General features: G+C 54.8%; 1 protein-coding gene across 1 annotated transcript in view; it reads right to left on the reverse strand.

Annotated features, from left to right (window-relative positions):
• Positions 1 to 692: 692 nt before the first annotated feature.
• Positions 693 to 19034, reverse strand: part of LOC144733063 (E3 ubiquitin/ISG15 ligase TRIM25-like) — a 39272-nt gene continuing 20930 nt past the window's right edge. Inside the window, exons 4-6 of the mRNA XM_078614799.1 lie at positions 18517 to 18539; positions 17537 to 17640; positions 693 to 3669 (exon numbers count right to left, since the gene is read on the reverse strand). Coding sequence (XP_078470925.1) covers positions 3119 to 3669; positions 17537 to 17640; positions 18517 to 18539 — 678 coding nt within the window. The 3' untranslated portion in view covers positions 693 to 3118. The remainder of the gene's footprint in view (positions 3670 to 17536; positions 17641 to 18516; positions 18540 to 19034) is intronic.

Below are 19034 nucleotides of genomic sequence, written 5' to 3' on the forward strand. Positions count from 1 at the left end.
CCCAAATCTCCTCAAATCTCGCAAAGCCGAGCAGGTGTTGGGCCTGGGTAGGCCTCGCATGGGCGGCCACCATGTGTAGCAGGTGCTATAGGCTGCAGGGCTACGTGGCAGGCAGCACATGGCATTGCAGACAAATACATTGCTGTACTTGTACTCCAATGCTCTCACCAACTGGGCTGCCTGCAGAGTGCTATTGTTATTGTTGTGCTTTTATTACCTCTATTACACGGGTACTTTGATTATCATTACTACAGATGGATGCTCATCGACTCGATTTAACCCAAAAGAACCTGTATTATGGATTATATTGGTCACGAGCACCTACATGTGAAAACTCATTACCAAATCTCTGCGCTCCTCTATATATATTAAGATGTTTTTAGTCAATGAATGTGTGTATGCATGTGGGAAGAAATAGGAGGACCGGGATAAAATCTGCGCCTGAAACAGCACTACACTCAATCCCATACAGAAGGGACAGACGATTTTAGTCCATACTTTGCTGTACAGAGTTCTCCTCGGCTCCCTCGGGAAGTGAGTTTCACAACATTCGAGGGGTCCCACCAACTCTCGCCTCTACAGTGTGGGATTACAGGCCACTGATATCACGATGTCAAACTGCCACCGACAAGCCACAGAGACGAGGAAACTCACCACCACGTGAGCCCACACATCCCAGCACAGTAAACATGTTCAGATATAATGTTTTTATTCATCACCCCACACACATTCACCCTTGACCCACAATAAAATGTGATTCCAATTCACAGGTAACCAAGAACACAATCAAGTCTATTGATATTTACGCGATCTAACCCAAAACACCTTTATTATGAATAATATTGGTCGTGAAAGCCTACGTGTTAAAGTCTATTTGTTCAACCAGGTGAGAACTCAAGAGACCAGGATGAGTCTCGGTTGCAAGAGTGATTGCTGCTGCGTTTGCTGCTGCTACTGATGATGATTCTGTTACTGCTGATAATGATTATATTATTATTGATGCTGCTGGTTCTACTCCTGATGCTGATAATGATGGAGCTACTGATGTTGATGTTGTTGTTCCTGTTACTAATTCTGCTGCTGATGATACTTCTGCTGATGATCGAGTCGAGTTGAATTAAAATTCAATAAGGTGAGAACTCAGGAGATCAGGATGAGTATCATTGACAAGAGTGACCTGGGTCACAAAAATGAAAAAATACAAGTCAAATCCATGCCAACAATGAAGCAAATAAAAATCTCACCCACAGCCCAGAGCACAATGCGATTCGCGTTCACACAAGTACACAGCTGGTACGATATAATCAATGCGTCTCAAATCATAAACGCGTTGCTAAACAACCTGAGACTCGAGGTTGGGTTCACACCGGATTGGTGTCTCATGTTATCGAGGGGCGCTGCGGTGGCTCGGAGATGTTAACTCCCTCGTCAGGTATGCAGGAGGTCGTGGGTTGGATTATGACCCTGAAAGCTGCTGGAAATTTGGAGTTTGTGTTGTCTCTATCCCTGTAATAACACAGTGTCTCTGTGTTATTTATGCGTTTTGAGACAATATTAGTCGTGTTGTAGTGTAAGGTAAATCTTCACTCTAGATATATATCAGGCTTAATTAACAGACTTCAAAGTCAAAAGAAAGTTCAAATTTTGTCAGCAGAGGAAGGCGTTATCCCATGAATCGAAGGTTGTGGTTGGAGGTCCAAAGATAATTAAAACGTTGAACAAAACAAACCTTTACTCTTTGGTTCTGTCGGTAAAGTCACGTAGGTATAAAATAAAAAAACAATCACGACGTTTCGGGTGCAACACAAGCGTCATTATTCCACATGATGACGGATGCTTGTGTTGTGCCCCAAACGTCATGATTTATTTTATTTTATACCTACGTGACTTTACCAAAAGAACCAAAGAGTATAGATCACTGCATTCACGAAAGCTTCAAATCAAGATTAAAACAAACCTTTATTACGAAAAATATTGGTGGTGAAAGCCCTCCTACTAGGTGTGAAAATAGCTTCTGTCTCTCTATGCCCTGTAAAATAAAACTACTTTGTGTGGGTGGAGGAGGCCCTCGACCCCATGGTTATAACAAAAATGTTTTTGCCCATCGACGCTCAACACACACTACGAGTAGTCCACCCTAGTGATGCCATCCCATTCCCACCCCGGATTTATCGCCCAACGAGCGAGCGACCGCGAGGGGACGGCGCGTGTCACCCCGTAGCGTCACGTGACGCGTGTTCCCAGCACGCCCGCGGTGGAGCTCCGCCCTCTCGGCGTTGAGCGCCACGTGGCGCGCGGTGCGAGGGACGATGGCGTCAGAGAGAACCTTGGCTCCCCACGCCCTCCCCCACCCGTGCACTAACCACTGCACCACCGCTTTACCCCACACTATGCACATGCCCCTCTATACACTAAAGACAAATATCCCCCGTGTAGCCTTAACAGACTGTTGGGGCAAGTGCTGTTAGTAGCGAGTAGCAACTATGAAGACTGGCACTGTGACACACGAGAGGATGGGTGGCCAGCGCCATGCCCGGACACACACAAAGACACGCATAGACACAAAGACACAGACACAATAACAAGACACACACAGAGAAAGGCACATACACCAACCCACTCACCCAAAGACAAAGATCCCCATATAACCTTAAAATACTGTTGGGGCAAGTGCTGTTAACCACCACCTATGAAGGCCGCCACAGCACAAGAGGGGGTTAGTGGCCAGCACCACGCCTGACCCGCCTTTGTCTCCCCAGTGGCGATGTTTACACACCGCAGCAGGTTCTCATTTGAGGTTGAGTCGACCTAGGGGAGACCCAAAACCGATTCAAATAATCGCTACCAATGTTGTTCGTAAACCGGTCATGGGCCTCCCCTAGGTCGACTCAGCCTCAAATGAGTCCCTGGTGCAGTGTGTAAACGTCACCACTGGGAAGACAAAGGCGGCCGGGCATGGTGTTGGCGCCCCACCCTCTTGTGTGCCGTGCTGGCCATCATAGTTGCTCTGCACCAGCCCTTGCCCCAACAGTCTAAGGCTACACGGGGGATCTGTGTCTTTGTGTGCGTGAGTCTGTGCGTTGTGCCCGTTTCTCTGCTCTTCTCACACTCTGTGCTCTCAGGACGCACGACTCAGATCCAGAATCCTCACCGAGTCACCAACATCACCACACACATACAGTGCGGGGTAGAGCGGTTGACTAAACGAGTGGTGGATGGAGTGCAGCAGCTCCATGGAGTCGGCGCGATAAAACGAAAGCAGCCCCGCCTCCCAGTGCAGGTGACACCCGAATCTCCGGGGAGGATCCCTCACCGGCACTGAGGTCTGTACACCACCATGACACACGTAGCAGCTGTTGTTAGAGTTCCATAAAACCCAGGATGAGTCGTTCTCTCCCAGCCTGAACTCTTTACCGCTCCCTTTGCGTGCGATCGTCCCGTACGCGACTCCAACCTGACAGCTCCCCGCCGCACTCCCCACGTCCACCTCCCAATAGTGCTGACCCGACGAGAAGCTCTCGGAGCACAGGGCTTGTCGCCAGTAATCAAAGCGGTGTGGGTGATAGGGGCGACCCTGGGAGACAGCGGTCCACGTCACCGTCCTGAGATCCGAGGAAATCTGGAGCTTGTTGTAGGCTGAGTTTGGGTCCAGAGTTGGTGAGCGTCCGTCTGCAGTAACGATAATCACAGTAGCCGTGTAACAACAGCACCACTATAACAATAGCACTCGTGCACTAACACGCACGTACACTACAATAAAGCAATTCATAATGAGCATTGTTATACAACATTTTAATGCGTAGCTATCGGTGTGATGACATGTAACGGGCACTTTGTCAATCCGCTGCTGGATGAGGGCCCCCCTACACCGTGTGGGTCACGGGGGACATTTGACCATACTTCACCACGCCGGTCACCGCGCGTTGGCGAAGTCAGGCGGCGCAGCTGGCGAGAGCACATAAGTACAGTACAGCGTTGCGTTTGTCTGCCCCGCCATCTGCTGCCCCGCCACGCGGCCCCGCAGCTTGTAGCACTTGCTAGGCAGGGTGGTGGCCGCCTGTGCGAGCCCTGCCCAGGCCCAGGCCCAGCCCCTGCGGGGCTTTGTGAGGTGCCAGGAGGTGGGGCGCTCTGTGCGCTGGGGCTGCACGATTTGGGGAGAATCTCTTAAGTGCGATTTTTCTGACAGATATTGCGATTTGATTTGCGATTAAATTTTTTTAAGTCAAGCTTCAGTTCAATAGCCACTGTGTAATAGATTTAAAACACGTGATGGAGCATTACCACACGATACCATAAAACTATGAACTGCTCTATATATTCTAATGCAAGGATGAGAACTTAAAATATGTGAATTGAGGAGATATAAGGGGAGAACGGGCGGGAAAAGGGGGCCTTTTGCGGGAACGAGAATGGGACGACTGGGGACAGTTGTGGATGGGAGAAAAGGATTAACAGACGAACCCCCTGCAATCTTGTGTCGGCTCTCCTTTACATCTGGTGGCAGCGGTGGGATTTACAATGGCTACGAAAAAGAATCATCGCGGAAAAGAGCCAAGGGAAGAGGAAGCAGGGGCCGGGGATCCTTCCCATCCCGGGCAACAAGGGGGCCTGCTACCAGAAGCAGCAGCAGGGGGCCCGGATCTCCTGGAGGACCCCATGGAGGACCGCATGGCCCGCGTGGAGAGGGCACTCCAGGAGCTACTGCAGAGGCTCCCTATGGGGGGCCCGCCAGCACCGGGACCCCCACCCCCACACGTACCACGGGAGGAGAGGCCACGGGACCCGGAGGCCGACCAGCCAGCCGGGCAGGAGCCGCAACCAACCTCGTCACGCCAGCCGCCGCCGCTCCCGCCAAAACCCCCAGGGCTAAACACCAACACGGAGAGCAGGTGGCAGGATGGGCGCGTCGGCTGGGGCCCGTCGACAAGTTCGTGGCCGAGGGAGGACATTGGGAGGCGTTTGTTCGCCGATTCGAGGCTGCCTTCCACGCTCTCGAGTGGTCAGATGAAGAGGCACTACGAGCGTTGCCATCCGTTCTGGACGACGATGCGCTCTCCTCTGACACCTCCCTTTCCTCGCACAGCAAGACCACGCTACAGGCGGCCTACGAGGCTTTGGGGGAAATCTACTGCCCAGCTGAAGGAGCCTTTAAACGGTTCCAGGACCGCCAGCGAGGGGCTAGATAATCCTCTTTAGCCTACAGGGGTGCACTGCTCGTGTTGGTGTGGAGGGATTTCCCTCGCCTGGCTGAAAAAGCGCTCGAGGAACTCGTGGTCGAGCACCTCATCGCCTACGCTTGCCGCGCTGGCATTGTAATGCCCGTGGTGACGCCGGGGGAACGCACCTCGCTGTGGGCTGCCCGGACCATCCAAGCCCACGAACAGGTCATGGGCCGGGCGCCACCCGTGGGCCAGGTGGCTGGCGCGGCGGGGGGGAACAGCCGAGCCGTTGCCGCGGCGCTACTGAGTCCAGCGACACCAACCGCCGAACCTGCACCGTCGCCGCAGGCTGCCTGTGGGCAGCTGGGAACGGACCCCCGACGTCTGAGCCGGAGCCATCGCTGCGGGAGGTGTATGCGGCGATCCGGGGGCTGGCGGAACAGAGAGACCAGAGGTGCGACCAGCCGCCGCGTCGCTGGCAGCCGCCTCTACAACACCACGCCGAGCCACCCCGACGGAACGCGAGAGGGGCATGTGGCGAGGGGGTGCCGCACGGAGCCGGAGGCCGCTAACGCCACCTGGAACCCACTGGGGCCGAACGCCGACAGGATCCAGGCGAGTGACGCCGTCCTGCCCGGCCTCTCGTTCGGGCCGAAAAAATACACCCCAGACGCCGCGACCTCACCGGGAGCCTCCTCGGGGTGGGCGCCGTCGGTGTCGGGCCCCGGGCCCCACTGTCCTGGTCGGGGGAAGGGGATTGTGCCGGGGCCGAGGACCGCGCCGGGGATCGCGCCGAGGCCGGGGATCGCGTCGCAAACTGCGATCGCGTCGCGACCGGAAGTGGCGTCACGAACGGACGTGACGTCGCGGCCGGAAGCGACGTCGCGGCCGGAAGTGGTGTCGCGGACCGCGCCGGGAATCGCGCGGGGCCGGGAACCGCGCCAGGAATCGCGCGGGGCCAGGAACCGCGCCGGGAATCCCGCCGGGGCCGGGGACCGCGCCGGGAATCGCACCGGGGCCGGGAACCGCACCGGGAATCGCGCCGGGGCCAGGAATCGTGCCGGGGCCAGGGACCGCGCAAGGGGACCGCGCAAGGGGACCGCGCCGGGGCCGGAAGTTACGTCGCGACCGGACGTGGCGTCGCGGCCAGGAGTGGCGTCGCGGGCGGACATGACATCACAACCGGAAGTGACATCGCGGCCGGACGTGCCGTCGCGACCGGAAGTGACATCATGGACAGACGTGGCGTCGCGGACGTGGCGTCGCGGATGGGCGTGGTTTCGTGGGCGGACGTGACGTCGCGACCGGAAGTGACGTCACTAGTTACCTGCGACACCGGCGAGTTGCCAGGGGCAACGGCCGCTGGGCTGAGGCAGCACACACAATTGCCGTTGCGCCCTGGAGCAGTTCCACGCCCCGCCTCACCATCGCTTGGCGGCAGAGCGAGACAGGACCAGGGGGACCACACCATGAAGGGGGCCCACGCCCACGTGACAAAGGAAGGGGAGGGGAGAAGGGATGGGCTCACGGGAAGGCCCACCCCCCAATCCCCACCGCCCACTACAAGGGAGGCCCATCCTATGTCACCAAAGGGGGGCAATTTGCACCACATAGAGAGCCCAGCTTGCACCCCAGGGAGAAGCCCACACTATGTAACAAGGGCGCATTCACCCTGCTGTGACGCACTCCAAAGGGGGGCCCATCTTACGTCACCAAGGGGGGGAGATTTGCACCGCATAGAGAGCCCAGCCCACACCCCAGGGGGGAGCCCACACCATGTAACAAGGGCGCATTCACCCTGCTGCGACGCACTCCAAAGGGGGGAACCCCATCTTCGGTCCATTTACATCCATCCCCCATCATCTCACCATGCACCGCAGGATAACGAGACGCCGCCTGGTCAGTGGACGGACTCAGCCACACAATGGAGGAAGCTGGCAAGGCGGGCGGTAGTGTCCACGTCAGGAACCTCGGTCCTGGTCGGTGAAATCGCGAGAGTGTCGACACGTATCTTGGTTGACACGGGGGCGTCAGCCACGATCATCTCGAGCACCATGCACGAGATGCTGCCGGATAAAAACCGACCTTTAGTCCCCGTCGAGACGACGTTCATTGCAGCAAATGGAGGCAGCATGGGCTTCCTGGGCCAGGTTGAAGCCCCGATACAGATTGGGCAGCTTTCGGTAGCAGGACCCATCCTCCGCAATGTTGCCCGTACCCTGCCTGTTGGGGACGAACTTTCTGAGGAGGATGCCAATGAAAATTGATCTGGCCAATGGGCGGGTGGAAGTCCAGGGAACGCATCTCCAATTCCTGAAGGCGGAGGGGGCCGGCCGGGGTGTACCTTACGTGCAGGCTCTGGTCAGTAAGTCTGTCTCCATTCCCCCAGTAGCCCAGATGCTGATTCCGCTGCGATATCGGTCCTCCCTCGTGACAGCCCGGCCAGACTCACCCATCCTGGTGTCTCCGGCGTCAGCTGCCACGGATCGCCATGCGCTGGTGGGAGCCGAAACTATTGTCCAGAGGAACCAGCATCTGTTCATTCAGGTGCTGAACACCTCCAATAGAACAGCGACGGTGCAGGAGGGAACGGTTCTGGCCCATGTTAGTCCCTTGTCACTAGGAGCCCCCGGGACGGAGCCCGAGCTTGTAGGCAGCATCAGCCAGTCCGAGGACAGAGGGGCCGAATCGTGGATGGACCAGCTGGCGGGGCCTGAGCCGGGATTGCCGCCCGACCAGAAACACCAGCTGCACTCGTTATTGCATGAGTTCTCGGACGTGTTCAGCCGGGGACCGTTCAACCTAGGACGCACAAATCTGTCACAGCACCACATCAACATGGGAGACGCCGAACCCCTGCGCCAAAGCACATATAGAATGAGCCCCATGGAAAAAGGGCACATTCAACAAGCGGTGCAGGAGATGCTGCGGGCCGACATAATTTCTCCGTCCTCGAGTCCCTGGGGGGCACCGGTGGTCCTAGTAAAGAAGTCAGATGGGTCACTGAGATTCTGTGTGGACTTCCGACGCCTCAATGCCGTCACGCTTGCCGACGCATATCCCCTACCACGTATCGACGACTCATTGGATGCACTGGCGGGAGCAAAAATTTTCAATACGCTAGATTTATTGTCTGGGTTCTGGCAGGTCCCACTAGACGCGGACTCCCGGCCTAAAACAGCGTTCCGGACACCACAGGGCCTGTTTGATTTCAACTGCCTGCCTATGGGCCTCCAGACTGAGCCGGCGACGTTCCAATGCTTAATGGAGTTGGCCTTAGCAGGCCTCCAATGGGAAACGTGCCTCATCTACCTGGACGACGTCATTGTCTTCAGCCGATCATTCGAGGAACACATTGACTGATTACGTCAGGTATTCCTGCGGTTCCGGAACGCGAACTTGAAGCTCAAGCCATCAAAGTGCCACCATATGCAGTCGTCGGTACGCTACTTGGGCCACGTCGTCAGTGAGTCTGGAGTGGCTACAGATCCGGAAAAGACGGCCTGCGTGAGGGCATGGGCTGTTCCCACAACGGTTCCAGAGGTACGCCGGTTTATGGGTTTCGTTTCTTACTACCGCCGGTTTGTGCTCAATTTCGCAACCATTGTCAAGCCCTTGCACGTGTTGACGGCGAAGAACCAGAGGTTTTATTGGGGCCCTCTGGAGGAAGAGGCATTCCAGCAGCTGCGCTCGCGTCTGACAGATGCACCACCATTGGCCTTTCCGGATTTTGGCCTCCCCTTTGTCCTGGACACGAATGCCAGCGATGTGGGCATCGGTAGTGTCTTGTCGCAAGTCCAGCGGGGTCGGGAGGTGGTTATCGCCTATGGTAGTCGCGTGCTTTCATCAGCGGAGGAGCGCTACTGCATCACACGTAGGGAACTCCTGGCAGTCGTTCACTTCATGCAGCAGTTCTGACCCTACCTGTATGGTTGCAAATTTACGGTCCGCACTGACCACGCGGCCTTGCAGTATTCGCTCCGCATAGACCAGCCTTTGGGCCAGCTGGCTAGGTGGATAGAGCGCCTGCAGGAGTACAGGTACAAAGTGGTGCATCGCAAGGGGACCAGACATGCCAACGCAGACGCATTGTCCCAGCTGGCGCCCCAGGGCCCTTGTGCATGCACCACAGGCGGGGCATGCTGCAAGGAGGTGAGGCCGGAGGGGGGACGGTCATCGCTCCCTTATGCACGGTGGAGGGCACACAGGGTGAGGTCCATCTGACCGACCACGACCTGGGGCTGACCTTGGACGATTGGAGATGTCTACAGTTGGAGGAAGCCCCACTGCGAATGCTATGCGCCTCAGCAGAGGCAGGGGGGGAGGAGTACATCGTATAGGAGGACCTCCTCATGCGATGGGACCCGACAGGGTGCCGGCGATGCCTGGTAGTTCCGGAGTCGCTGCATCAACAATTGGTTATGGACTTACACGGCCGCCAGCTGCTGCACCTGGCAGGGCGGAAGACACTGTACACATTACAGGGTCGGTACTTTGGCCAGGCATGACCGCTGACGTGCACCGATGGGTCGCTACCTGCGTCAAATGTGCGCGGCGAAAGCCGCCACCCCGGGTAAGCCGGGCGCCCCTACAGCCCATCACGGTGACCAGGGTCAACAAATTGGTTGCATTGGACATCCTGGGACCACTGCCGGTCACGCCACGGAGAAATAAATACCTGTTGGTTGGGGTCGAGTACTGCACGAGGTGGCCGATGGCGTGAGCCCTCCCGGACCAAACGGCACAGACCATCGCCGATGCCTTCGTGGGGGGCTATGTCCTTGATAAGGGGGCACCGGAGCGGTTGCTCACGGATCAGTGCAGGAATTTCTCCTCACGGCTATTGAAGGACGTCTGCTCTATCCTGGGCACTAAAAAGGTCCAAACATCTCCGTATCATCCGCAGACCGATGAGATGGTGGAGCGGCTTAACCGCACCATAGCTGCCATGCTGTCCCAAGTGGTGGACGAAAACCACTCCGACTGGGACCTCCACATTCCATCGGTCTTAGGGCGTACAGGGTGGCCCCGCACGCGGCAACGGGGTTCTCGCTGTTTTTCCTGATGTACGGACGGGATCCCGTTCCGCCTATTGAGGTGCAGCTGACGGACATTCCCGCAAGAGCTGACGCATGGCCAAAGGCACTAAAAACCTCACTCATTTATTTGAGAGAGGCCCGCCAAGCAGCCGAGGCCTCATCGGCCACGAGCCAAGAGAGTAATGTACGGATACGGGAGAGGACAGTGACAGCCAAGCCCTTTAAAGTCGGGGACCAGGCATGGCTACACTGTCCTCAGGTGCCGGTTGGCCTCTCACCAAAGCTGCACCGACCCTGGAAAGGGCCGGTCGAGGTCATTAAAACACTCCGACCGCAGTGCGTCCAGGTCCAACTGGGTAAGCGACGATGGTTTGTACACCCCACCCGCCTTAAGCCATACATCTCTCCACCATCATCACCACCAACATCATAATCATCATCATCATCCCTACCCGGGCCAAGGTCGCCGACCACCACGCATCGACCGGCAAGGGGTTCGGTGCCCTGTGTTCCCTTGTCACCTACAGCGCCCCATGTTAGGCCTGACGGAGCGGCGGCACAATTGGGGGCCGCGGGGGCCAGAGAGACAGCGGCAGCAGGCAAGGCGACACCGGCGCCACCGAACCAGGGACCACAACGAGAGGGCCTTCGAAGGAGGGGACCGCCTCGGTCATCTTCTGCCTGTGGATGTCCGGGCTGTTACGGGACGCTGGCTGGAGACCCGGGCAGGCCGCTCAATTGATTTTGTTGCGTTATATTGCATTGTATGGTTGTGGGGGGGTTAAGGGCTGTCGTCACTGTCAGTGGGGGGAGACTTAAATGGTCCATGGGGGAGGCAGAACCGAGGACGTTTTTTTTTTTCTCCGGGGGAGGGGGGGGGTGGGTGATGTAGGGGTGTCAGGGGAAGGATTCCCACCAATAGGAGGGTTAGTGGGAGGGGTAATCGAGGAGATATAAGGGGAGAACGGGCGGGAAAAGGGGCCTTTTGCGGGAACGAGATTGGGATGGCTGGGGACAGGTGTGGATGGGAGAAAAGGATTAAAAGACGAACCCCCTGCAATCTTGTGTCGGCTCTCCTTTACACAAGGGATTTCTGTCTATATCAACGTATTAGTATATGTTGATACGTGTTCTTTTGTAATTAATTTGATGTTGCCTGTGTAGTGATTTGCACGGGCAACTTAGCTGATGCCTTGGCCTGGCTGTCTAATGAAACCTAAAGTTGCCTTTGATTCTGAGAGCTTCAGGCTGTAACACTGAACCCTAAGAATCCTCAATGTGTCTGTATCTCGCTGCCGCAAGCACTAATAATGAATCCTAAACATCTTAGCCCTAGCGTGTGTGTGTCAGACTCACACGCAGAATAGCAATAGCATCCTCACTCAATTGTACACACGTGTAGTGTTAATAGAGCTCATGTAATAGTGATTTGCACTCATCTGTGTGTATGTGCTATATTTTAATATGTAGGTACATTGATATATGTTTCATAGTAATTAACCTTTTTGTCTAGGTAGTGATTTACACGGTCAACCAAGGTCAAGCCCTTAGCTGTCCGTCTTACTAACCTCTGAATATTAACACAGAATCCTAAAGGTGTCTTTGATTCTTAGAGCTTTCAGCATTAACACTGAACCCTAAGAATCCTGTGTCTGAGTCTGGATATCGCAGCGTCAAATACTAATAATGAATCATAAGAATCTCAGCTACAGTGTCTCTGAGTAAAACACTCACACACACAACATATCAACAGCATCCTCATTCAATAATACACACGTGTAGTGTTAATAGAGCTCATGTAATACTCCTTTACACTCGTGTGTGTGCTGTATGTTAACGTAGAGGTATTACAAAACATGGGCAATAGTAATGTATGTGTATGTATGTGTAGAGGAGTAGTCGGGGACATTACGTCATGCTCACCTTCTGGTGCGGTGACGTCACAGGATGTGACGTCATGCGGACCTTCCGGTATGATTACGTCACGGGCAGTGACGTCATGCACGGGGGCGGGGCGATGACGTCATGTCTCCCTGGGGTACTTAAGCTGGAGCCCTTTACGTGAGCGGGGTCGTCGCAGGAGCCCGGGAACGTGAAGGGTGGAAGTCGGGACCCAGGGGAAGGGCTGACGGGGAATAAGGGAAATCTAGCACGAGGGTTAGGAGTGGCTGCTTTATGCGGTCGGCCGATGTTGGTTGAGCCCTCGGCCGGTGCAGTGGGAAGAGCCCGGTAAGTCAGTGTGTTAGGAGTCCCAGTACCCTATCCCTGGGGAGAATTATAGTAGCTCTTAGCCCGTAACTGGCGTAAGCCCCTTAAAGTCCCTTGGCGTAAGCCCCTAAAAACCCTTGGTGTAAGCCCCTGAAAAGATCTGCCTCCGAGTCGTCTTTGCACCGTAACAACTGGTGCCAGAAGTGACTTCAGTGCTCACTGCCAGATGAAGAATCCCGCCGGTGGTGCAGTCCGACGATGATGACAACGTGGAGGAGGGTCTTGCGGCGATCCCGGAAACCGGGGTCCCGGAGATGCGCCCCGTGGAGCCGGCCAAGCCGGAGCAGGAGGAGACGACGCCCGGGGGAGTCGGCGCACCGCCGCCAGACATGTAGCGGGCCATTGCAGGGCAGCTGGAGCTGCTCCAGCGGACGATGGCACAGCTTGCCGTCATAATGGCCGAGGTGGGCGAGCGGGTGCACGTTTCCGACATTTTTTAAGCGTGAGCGGCAGATTCCCGCCATTTCGGCTCCCGCTTCTTTTGAATTTGGTGCCAACTCCGCAACCGACGCGCCGTGGGAGTTGGGCGCCATTTTCGACGCGACGCCACCATCGGGCGCCATTTTGCATGCGACATCGTGACCGGGCGCCATTTTGGATGCGACGCTGCAAATTGCCGCCATGACCACCGTCATGGCCGCCCCCATGGTCACCGCCGCTCTGCACACTGCCGCCGGTGCGGGCGCGGCTCCGCTCCCCGCCACGACTCCGGATTCCGCCGCGGTTGCCGCCGTGGCTCCGCATCTCACCGCGGCCTTCCAAGACCGCTTTGATGCGGCGTACAAGTCCGTGTGTTGGTCGATGGCTAAATTCGCACCGCTTTAGCCCGGCGGAAAAGGATCATGTCCGCTCCGGAGGTGACGAGATGTTGGCAGTGGACATTATCTCCCCATCCACTAGCCCTTGGGGTGCCCCCATTGTGCTAGTCAAGAAACGGGATGGGAGTCTCTGTTTCTGCGTCGACTTCCGTAAATTAAACAAGATCTCGGTGGCTGATGCATATCCATTGCCTCGCTTGGATGATTCCCTGGACGCTCTCTCGGGTGTGCGGTTCTTTTCGACCCGAGACTTGCTCTCAGGCTTCTGCAGTTGCCACTGGACTAGGCCTCTAGACCCAAGACAGCGTTCCGCACACCCCAGGGGCTGTTCCAATTCAATCGGATTGCTATGGGTCTCCATTCGGCCCCGGCCACCTTCCAGCGTCTCATGGAGATGGTCTTGGCGGGACTGCAGTGGGAATCTTGTTTAATCTACTTGGTCGATGTTATTGTTTTCGGCTGTACGTTTGACGAGCACTTGCAACGCCTTGAGGCAATGTTCCTCAAAGTGTGGGCCGCGGGCTTGAAGTTCAAACCACAGACATTTCATTTATTGTAACCATTGGTGAAGTATTTGGGACACATTGTGAGTGCGTCAGGTGTTGCCACGGATCCGGAAAAGACAGCTTGTGTCCGGACGTGGCCGACTCCTACATCTGTCGCTGAGGTTCGTAGCTTCGTTGGCTTCGCAATGTACTATCGTCGGTTCGTCCGCGATTTTGCGACAATTGCGAAACCACTGCACGCACTCTCTGCCAAAGGTCAAAAGTTTTGCTGGGGGATAGAGGAGGAAGCCGCTTTTGTGGCGCTTCGCACGGCCTTGGTGGATGCGCCACCCCTGGGGTATCCGGACTTCTCCAAACCGTTCCTCCTCAACACCGATGCCAGTGACACGGGCATTGGGGCTGTCCTGGCTCAGGTGGTCGACGGGGTTGAGAGGGTTGTTGCCTATGGCAGCCATGTTTTGTCTCCCACTGAACAGCGGTACTGTGTGACCCGGAGGGAGCTGCTGGCCATAGTGTTTTTAGTCCAGCTGTACAGGCCCTATTTGTATGGTAGGCGGTTTACCATCCGGACCGACCATGCGGCCCTGCAATATTCCCTGCGGATTGACCAGCCCTCAGGTCAGCTGTCCCGCTGGCTCGAGGTGCTCCAAGAGTACCCCTTCGACGTCATCCACAGGAAGGGGACACAGCATGGGAATGCGGATGGCCTTTCCAGGCTGCCTACAGACGGCGGGTGGGCTTGTGCCCTGGGTTCTAGCCCGCTGCAAGGCCCCAGTGGACAACGCGGCCCAGTTGGTTGCATCGGCCGAAGCGGCGCCCCCTCCGGGTGTGGCGTTGCCTGTTGATTTCAGCCTGGGACTCCCCTGAGAGGTATGGTCTAAGTTGCAGATGGAGGATTCCTCTCTGATGAGGCTACGACGCCGTGTTGGGTCAAATGCCCGGAGCTCAGCTCCGTCAGCTGCCCCGGTGATCGCCGTGCATGACGGCCTCCTCATGCGTTGGGATGCCCAGTTGGAGCGCTATTGTGTGGTTGTGCCCATTGGCGTGCGAGGTAAATTGACCCGAGCCATTCACGAGAAACTTATGCACCTGGGCTACAATGAGACCTTGTTCACCCTTAAACGGGTCTACTATTGGCCGCGTGTGGAGGATGACGTGGCACTGATTTTGAAGGGTTGCCATGACTGTGCGCGGAGGAAGGCCCCAGTTGGCCAGGATCAGGCCCCGCTGCAGTCCATCTGGGTTTCTTTTGTCAATGAGCTCGTGGCACTCGACATTCTGGGGCCATTCCCAGCATCCCAACGGGGCCACAGGTACCTCTTTGTGTGAGTTGAGTACCTCACACATTGGCTTATGGCGTGGCCTCTGATGGACCAGTCGGCCTCGTCCATTACTGAGGCATTCGTACAGGGGTATGTTATTGACAAAGGTGCGCCGTAACGGCTCTTGACTGATCAGTGGCGGAACTTTTCTTCTCGGTTGCTCAAGGAGGTCTGTGACCTCCTTGGCACAAAGAAAATCCGCACTTCGCCCGACCACCCTAGTCCAACGGGATGGTAGAGTGCTTGAACCGCACCCTCACATCCATGCTGTGCCACCACGTGAGTACGTCCCAATCGGACTGGGACCTGTTCATTCCAGGGGTTCTGGCCGCGTATAGGTTGGCTCTGCATGCCTCGACAAGGTTCTCGCCTTTTTATTTAATGTATGGGAGGGAACCGGAGCCCCCAATGTATGTCCAGCTGGACCTGGGGCCTTCAAAAAAGACTCGCCAGTGCCTGCCCCAATGAAAGTCGCACTCGACCGGCTGCGCGAGGCACGGCAGGCGGCCTTGAATAATTCGGCCAGCCGGCAGGCGGCTAACGAGCGCTTGCCCAAACACCAGGCTATCGGCCTTCCATGGGAAAAGGTCCAGATGGCGTGGCTGCACTGCCCCCAAGTACTTGTTGGTACATCCCCTGAATTGCATCGCCTTTGGCAGGGCCGTGTCGAGGTCATAGAAGTCTGCCGACTTCTATGTACCGACTGGCCTCACTGATTCATCCCCACTTCAGGAGCGGCCAGCGATTGATGCATCCGACAAGCTGGGCCGCACGGGTTGTTATGGCACGAGCGATGTCCTGCCTGTGTGTGCGCCTGCAGAGCGACGCCTCACCCGGCAGATGTACCGGCGATGGACTTGACACCTGCCAGTACACCGCTGGTTCTGACGGCCGACGCTGCGCAGGGAAGTGGGCCGGCGTCACGCACACACTGGCGGGGCGTGCGGATACTGTGACGGCCAGTGGGGCCGTTTCTTCGTCCCCTACCTTCCTCGGACACTTTTACGGTGTCCCATGTGGGGACTATCTCCAAACTTTGCTTTGTATCATGCGGCCTAGTAATGGTTACCGTTGGGTAGGTTGATTTTTTTTCACAGGGGGGGGGGGTGGGTAATGTAAAGGAGTAGTCAGGGACATTACGTCACGCTCACCTTCTGGTGCAGAGACGTCACAGGATGTGACGTTATGCGGACCTTCCGGTAGGATGACGTCACGGGTAGTGACACGAGGGGCGGGGCGATGACGTCATGTCTCCGTGGGGTACTTAAGCTGGAGCCCGTGACGTGAGCGGGGTCGTCGCAAGAGCCCGGGAACGTGAAGGGTGGAAGTTTGGACCCAGGGGTAGGGCTGACGGGGAATAGGGGAAATCTAGCATGAGGGTTAGGAGTGGCTGCTTTACCCGGTCGGCCGATGTTGGTTGAGCCCTCGGGCCAGCGCAGTGGGAAGAGCCCAGTAAGTCAGTGTGTTAGGAGTCCCAGTACCCTATCCCTGGGGAGAATAATATTAGCCCGTAACTGGCGTAAGCCCCTAATAGTCCCTTGGCGTAAGCCCCTAATAAACCCTTGGCATAAGCCCCTAAGAAGATCTGCCTCCGAGTCGTCTTTGCACTGTAATATATGTACAGTGATACACATGGTCAGCCACAGTTATAGCCCAGTGTGGCTCTGTGAGCCTCGGGAATTAACACCCAATCCCAATAATCCTTGAGGTGCCTTAGAAGGGATATACTGTAGCAGCTTCAAGCATTATTGATTAATCCTAATGCTGAGTTAGCCTGGCTATGCACCTCATGCATTAACAATGAACCTTTTGCATTACAACGGTGATGTAGTCTGGCTCTAGTCTGATGGTCACATCCATGACCGAGAAATCTCCTCTACTAATAGATGAATCTGCTACAATGGTTATTTTGGCCAACGACATCCTCACTCAATAATTATACACTCACACCTCCGATTATCACGGTTGGCTAAGTGTGGTGGGAAACAAGTTTAACATACACGTCTCGTATTAATAGAGCACTGTAAGAGCGATTTACACTCATGCGTGTGCTATACATTAACATTTAGATAATACACTACCTGTGTAACTGTAACGTATCTTATGATATGCAGAGTGATAAAATTATCATCTGAGCCTGGAATATGGACACTGAACCCTACGACTTATAAAAGTTGCTCGAGCCTAAATGTAACAGCCTCGAAACGAGACTTATTCTGCTTCTGTGAGTCTCGGGCATTAACACTGCGTCATATGCATTATGATTTTACACTGATATTGATGACCTCACTTCTGGATGAGAGTGAACTAAGTGCTATTAGCAATGGAGGGTTGTGTTTGTTGTGCAACGATTGGAGACTAAGCTAAGGCTAGACTCACAGCACATGAGGACATTTACTATATTGGATTGGAGTAAAAACTCACAGACGAGAGGCAGGAATCTGTCAATGATCGTCTCAAGGGAGCGGATCGTGGGGGTGTCCAGTAGAGTAGGAGCTGGGGGCGGAGACTTTTTAGGAACCTTTCCCCTGTGACAATGATTAGCAAAAAACAATCAGCATCACCACACACACAAACACAGTATCACCACACACACGGCATCACCATACACCAAGTATCACCACACACACACACATCGTCATCAGACATACACAGCATCACCATACACACGCAGCATCAGCACACACACAGCATCACCACTCACACGCAGCGTCACAACTCACGTCCAGCATCACCACACACACAGAATTACCACACACAGCATCACCACATACACACAGTATAACCACACACACACACATCATCACCACACACACACAGCATCACAACATACTCACAGTATCACCACATGCAGACAACGTTTAAAATGGAGAACCATTAAATGGAACCTATTTCCTACACACAGCTCATGCCCCAAACATAGCCCTTGTGCAATATGCAGTCCTCTATTTACGCAACATTAGCATGGTCACACGCATCCAGTTTGTAACACCTACTCGATATAAATAGCCGATGTTCCACACACAGATAATCACAGACAGCACCAGCACACACAGCAAATGGTCCATATTATCACAAAGAGCATCATCACACACATATGTATGTGTATATTTAGCTTCTTACGCATCGAACGTAGCCAAGCATGCTAATCGAAGGTGAGTGGAATGACAACGAACTAAAACAAAGCAGTTCTAAAGAAATTATCTAGGATAGTATCGTTTAAAGTAATTTAAACATACGGTTACATCAGAACCACCTGACGTTAACTTTAATTTATGCAACAGGGATTAAAATCACTATCCAAGTAAACTACAATCACAATGGTGATTCAAATCACTTTACAAGTAAACACACAGCACAAGGCTCCCACACTGCACCGCCTCGTGGTCTGTGAGGGTCTGTACCTGCGCGTCTCCTCCAGGTGCCCCTGTGGGATACAGAGAGATGCGTCACTGTGATGCTGCCTCCATTCACTCCCAGGGGATCGCTCGAGTTCCCTCTGCGAGTCCCATGACCGGAATATGAATCCCACGTCTTGGCTAATGACCCTGTGAAGGCCAAATCTGTATCCTTGGTTAATAAGTGAAGCGATCTTCTCAAGACCTGAGCATCTCAACCCTTTTGCCAGAGTTTGAGTCCCCTCCAGCCTTGGGCAGGACCCATTTCTGATGGCTTGAGACAGCCTCTCAAATTGATAAGCAATGTCTATTTGTGCAGAGGCAATTCATGAATGTATATTAAGGGTGCTTGAGAGTGGATATCAAACACCTGATAGCAACAGAGCAACTGTTTATAAAATAGTCGATTATATAGCATACCATCAGGTATTTAGAATTGAACTTTATCTGAATGTTATCTTCACGGTAATATGTGGAATTCTCTGCAGGAAATGCGATAAGATGCATAATTAATTTAGATAGAT

Source organism: Lampetra planeri, chromosome 45 (assembly GCF_965212315.1).
Source record: "Lampetra planeri chromosome 45, kcLamPlan1.2.h2, whole genome shotgun sequence".
NCBI lineage: Eukaryota > Metazoa > Chordata > Hyperoartia > Petromyzontiformes > Petromyzontidae > Lampetra > Lampetra planeri.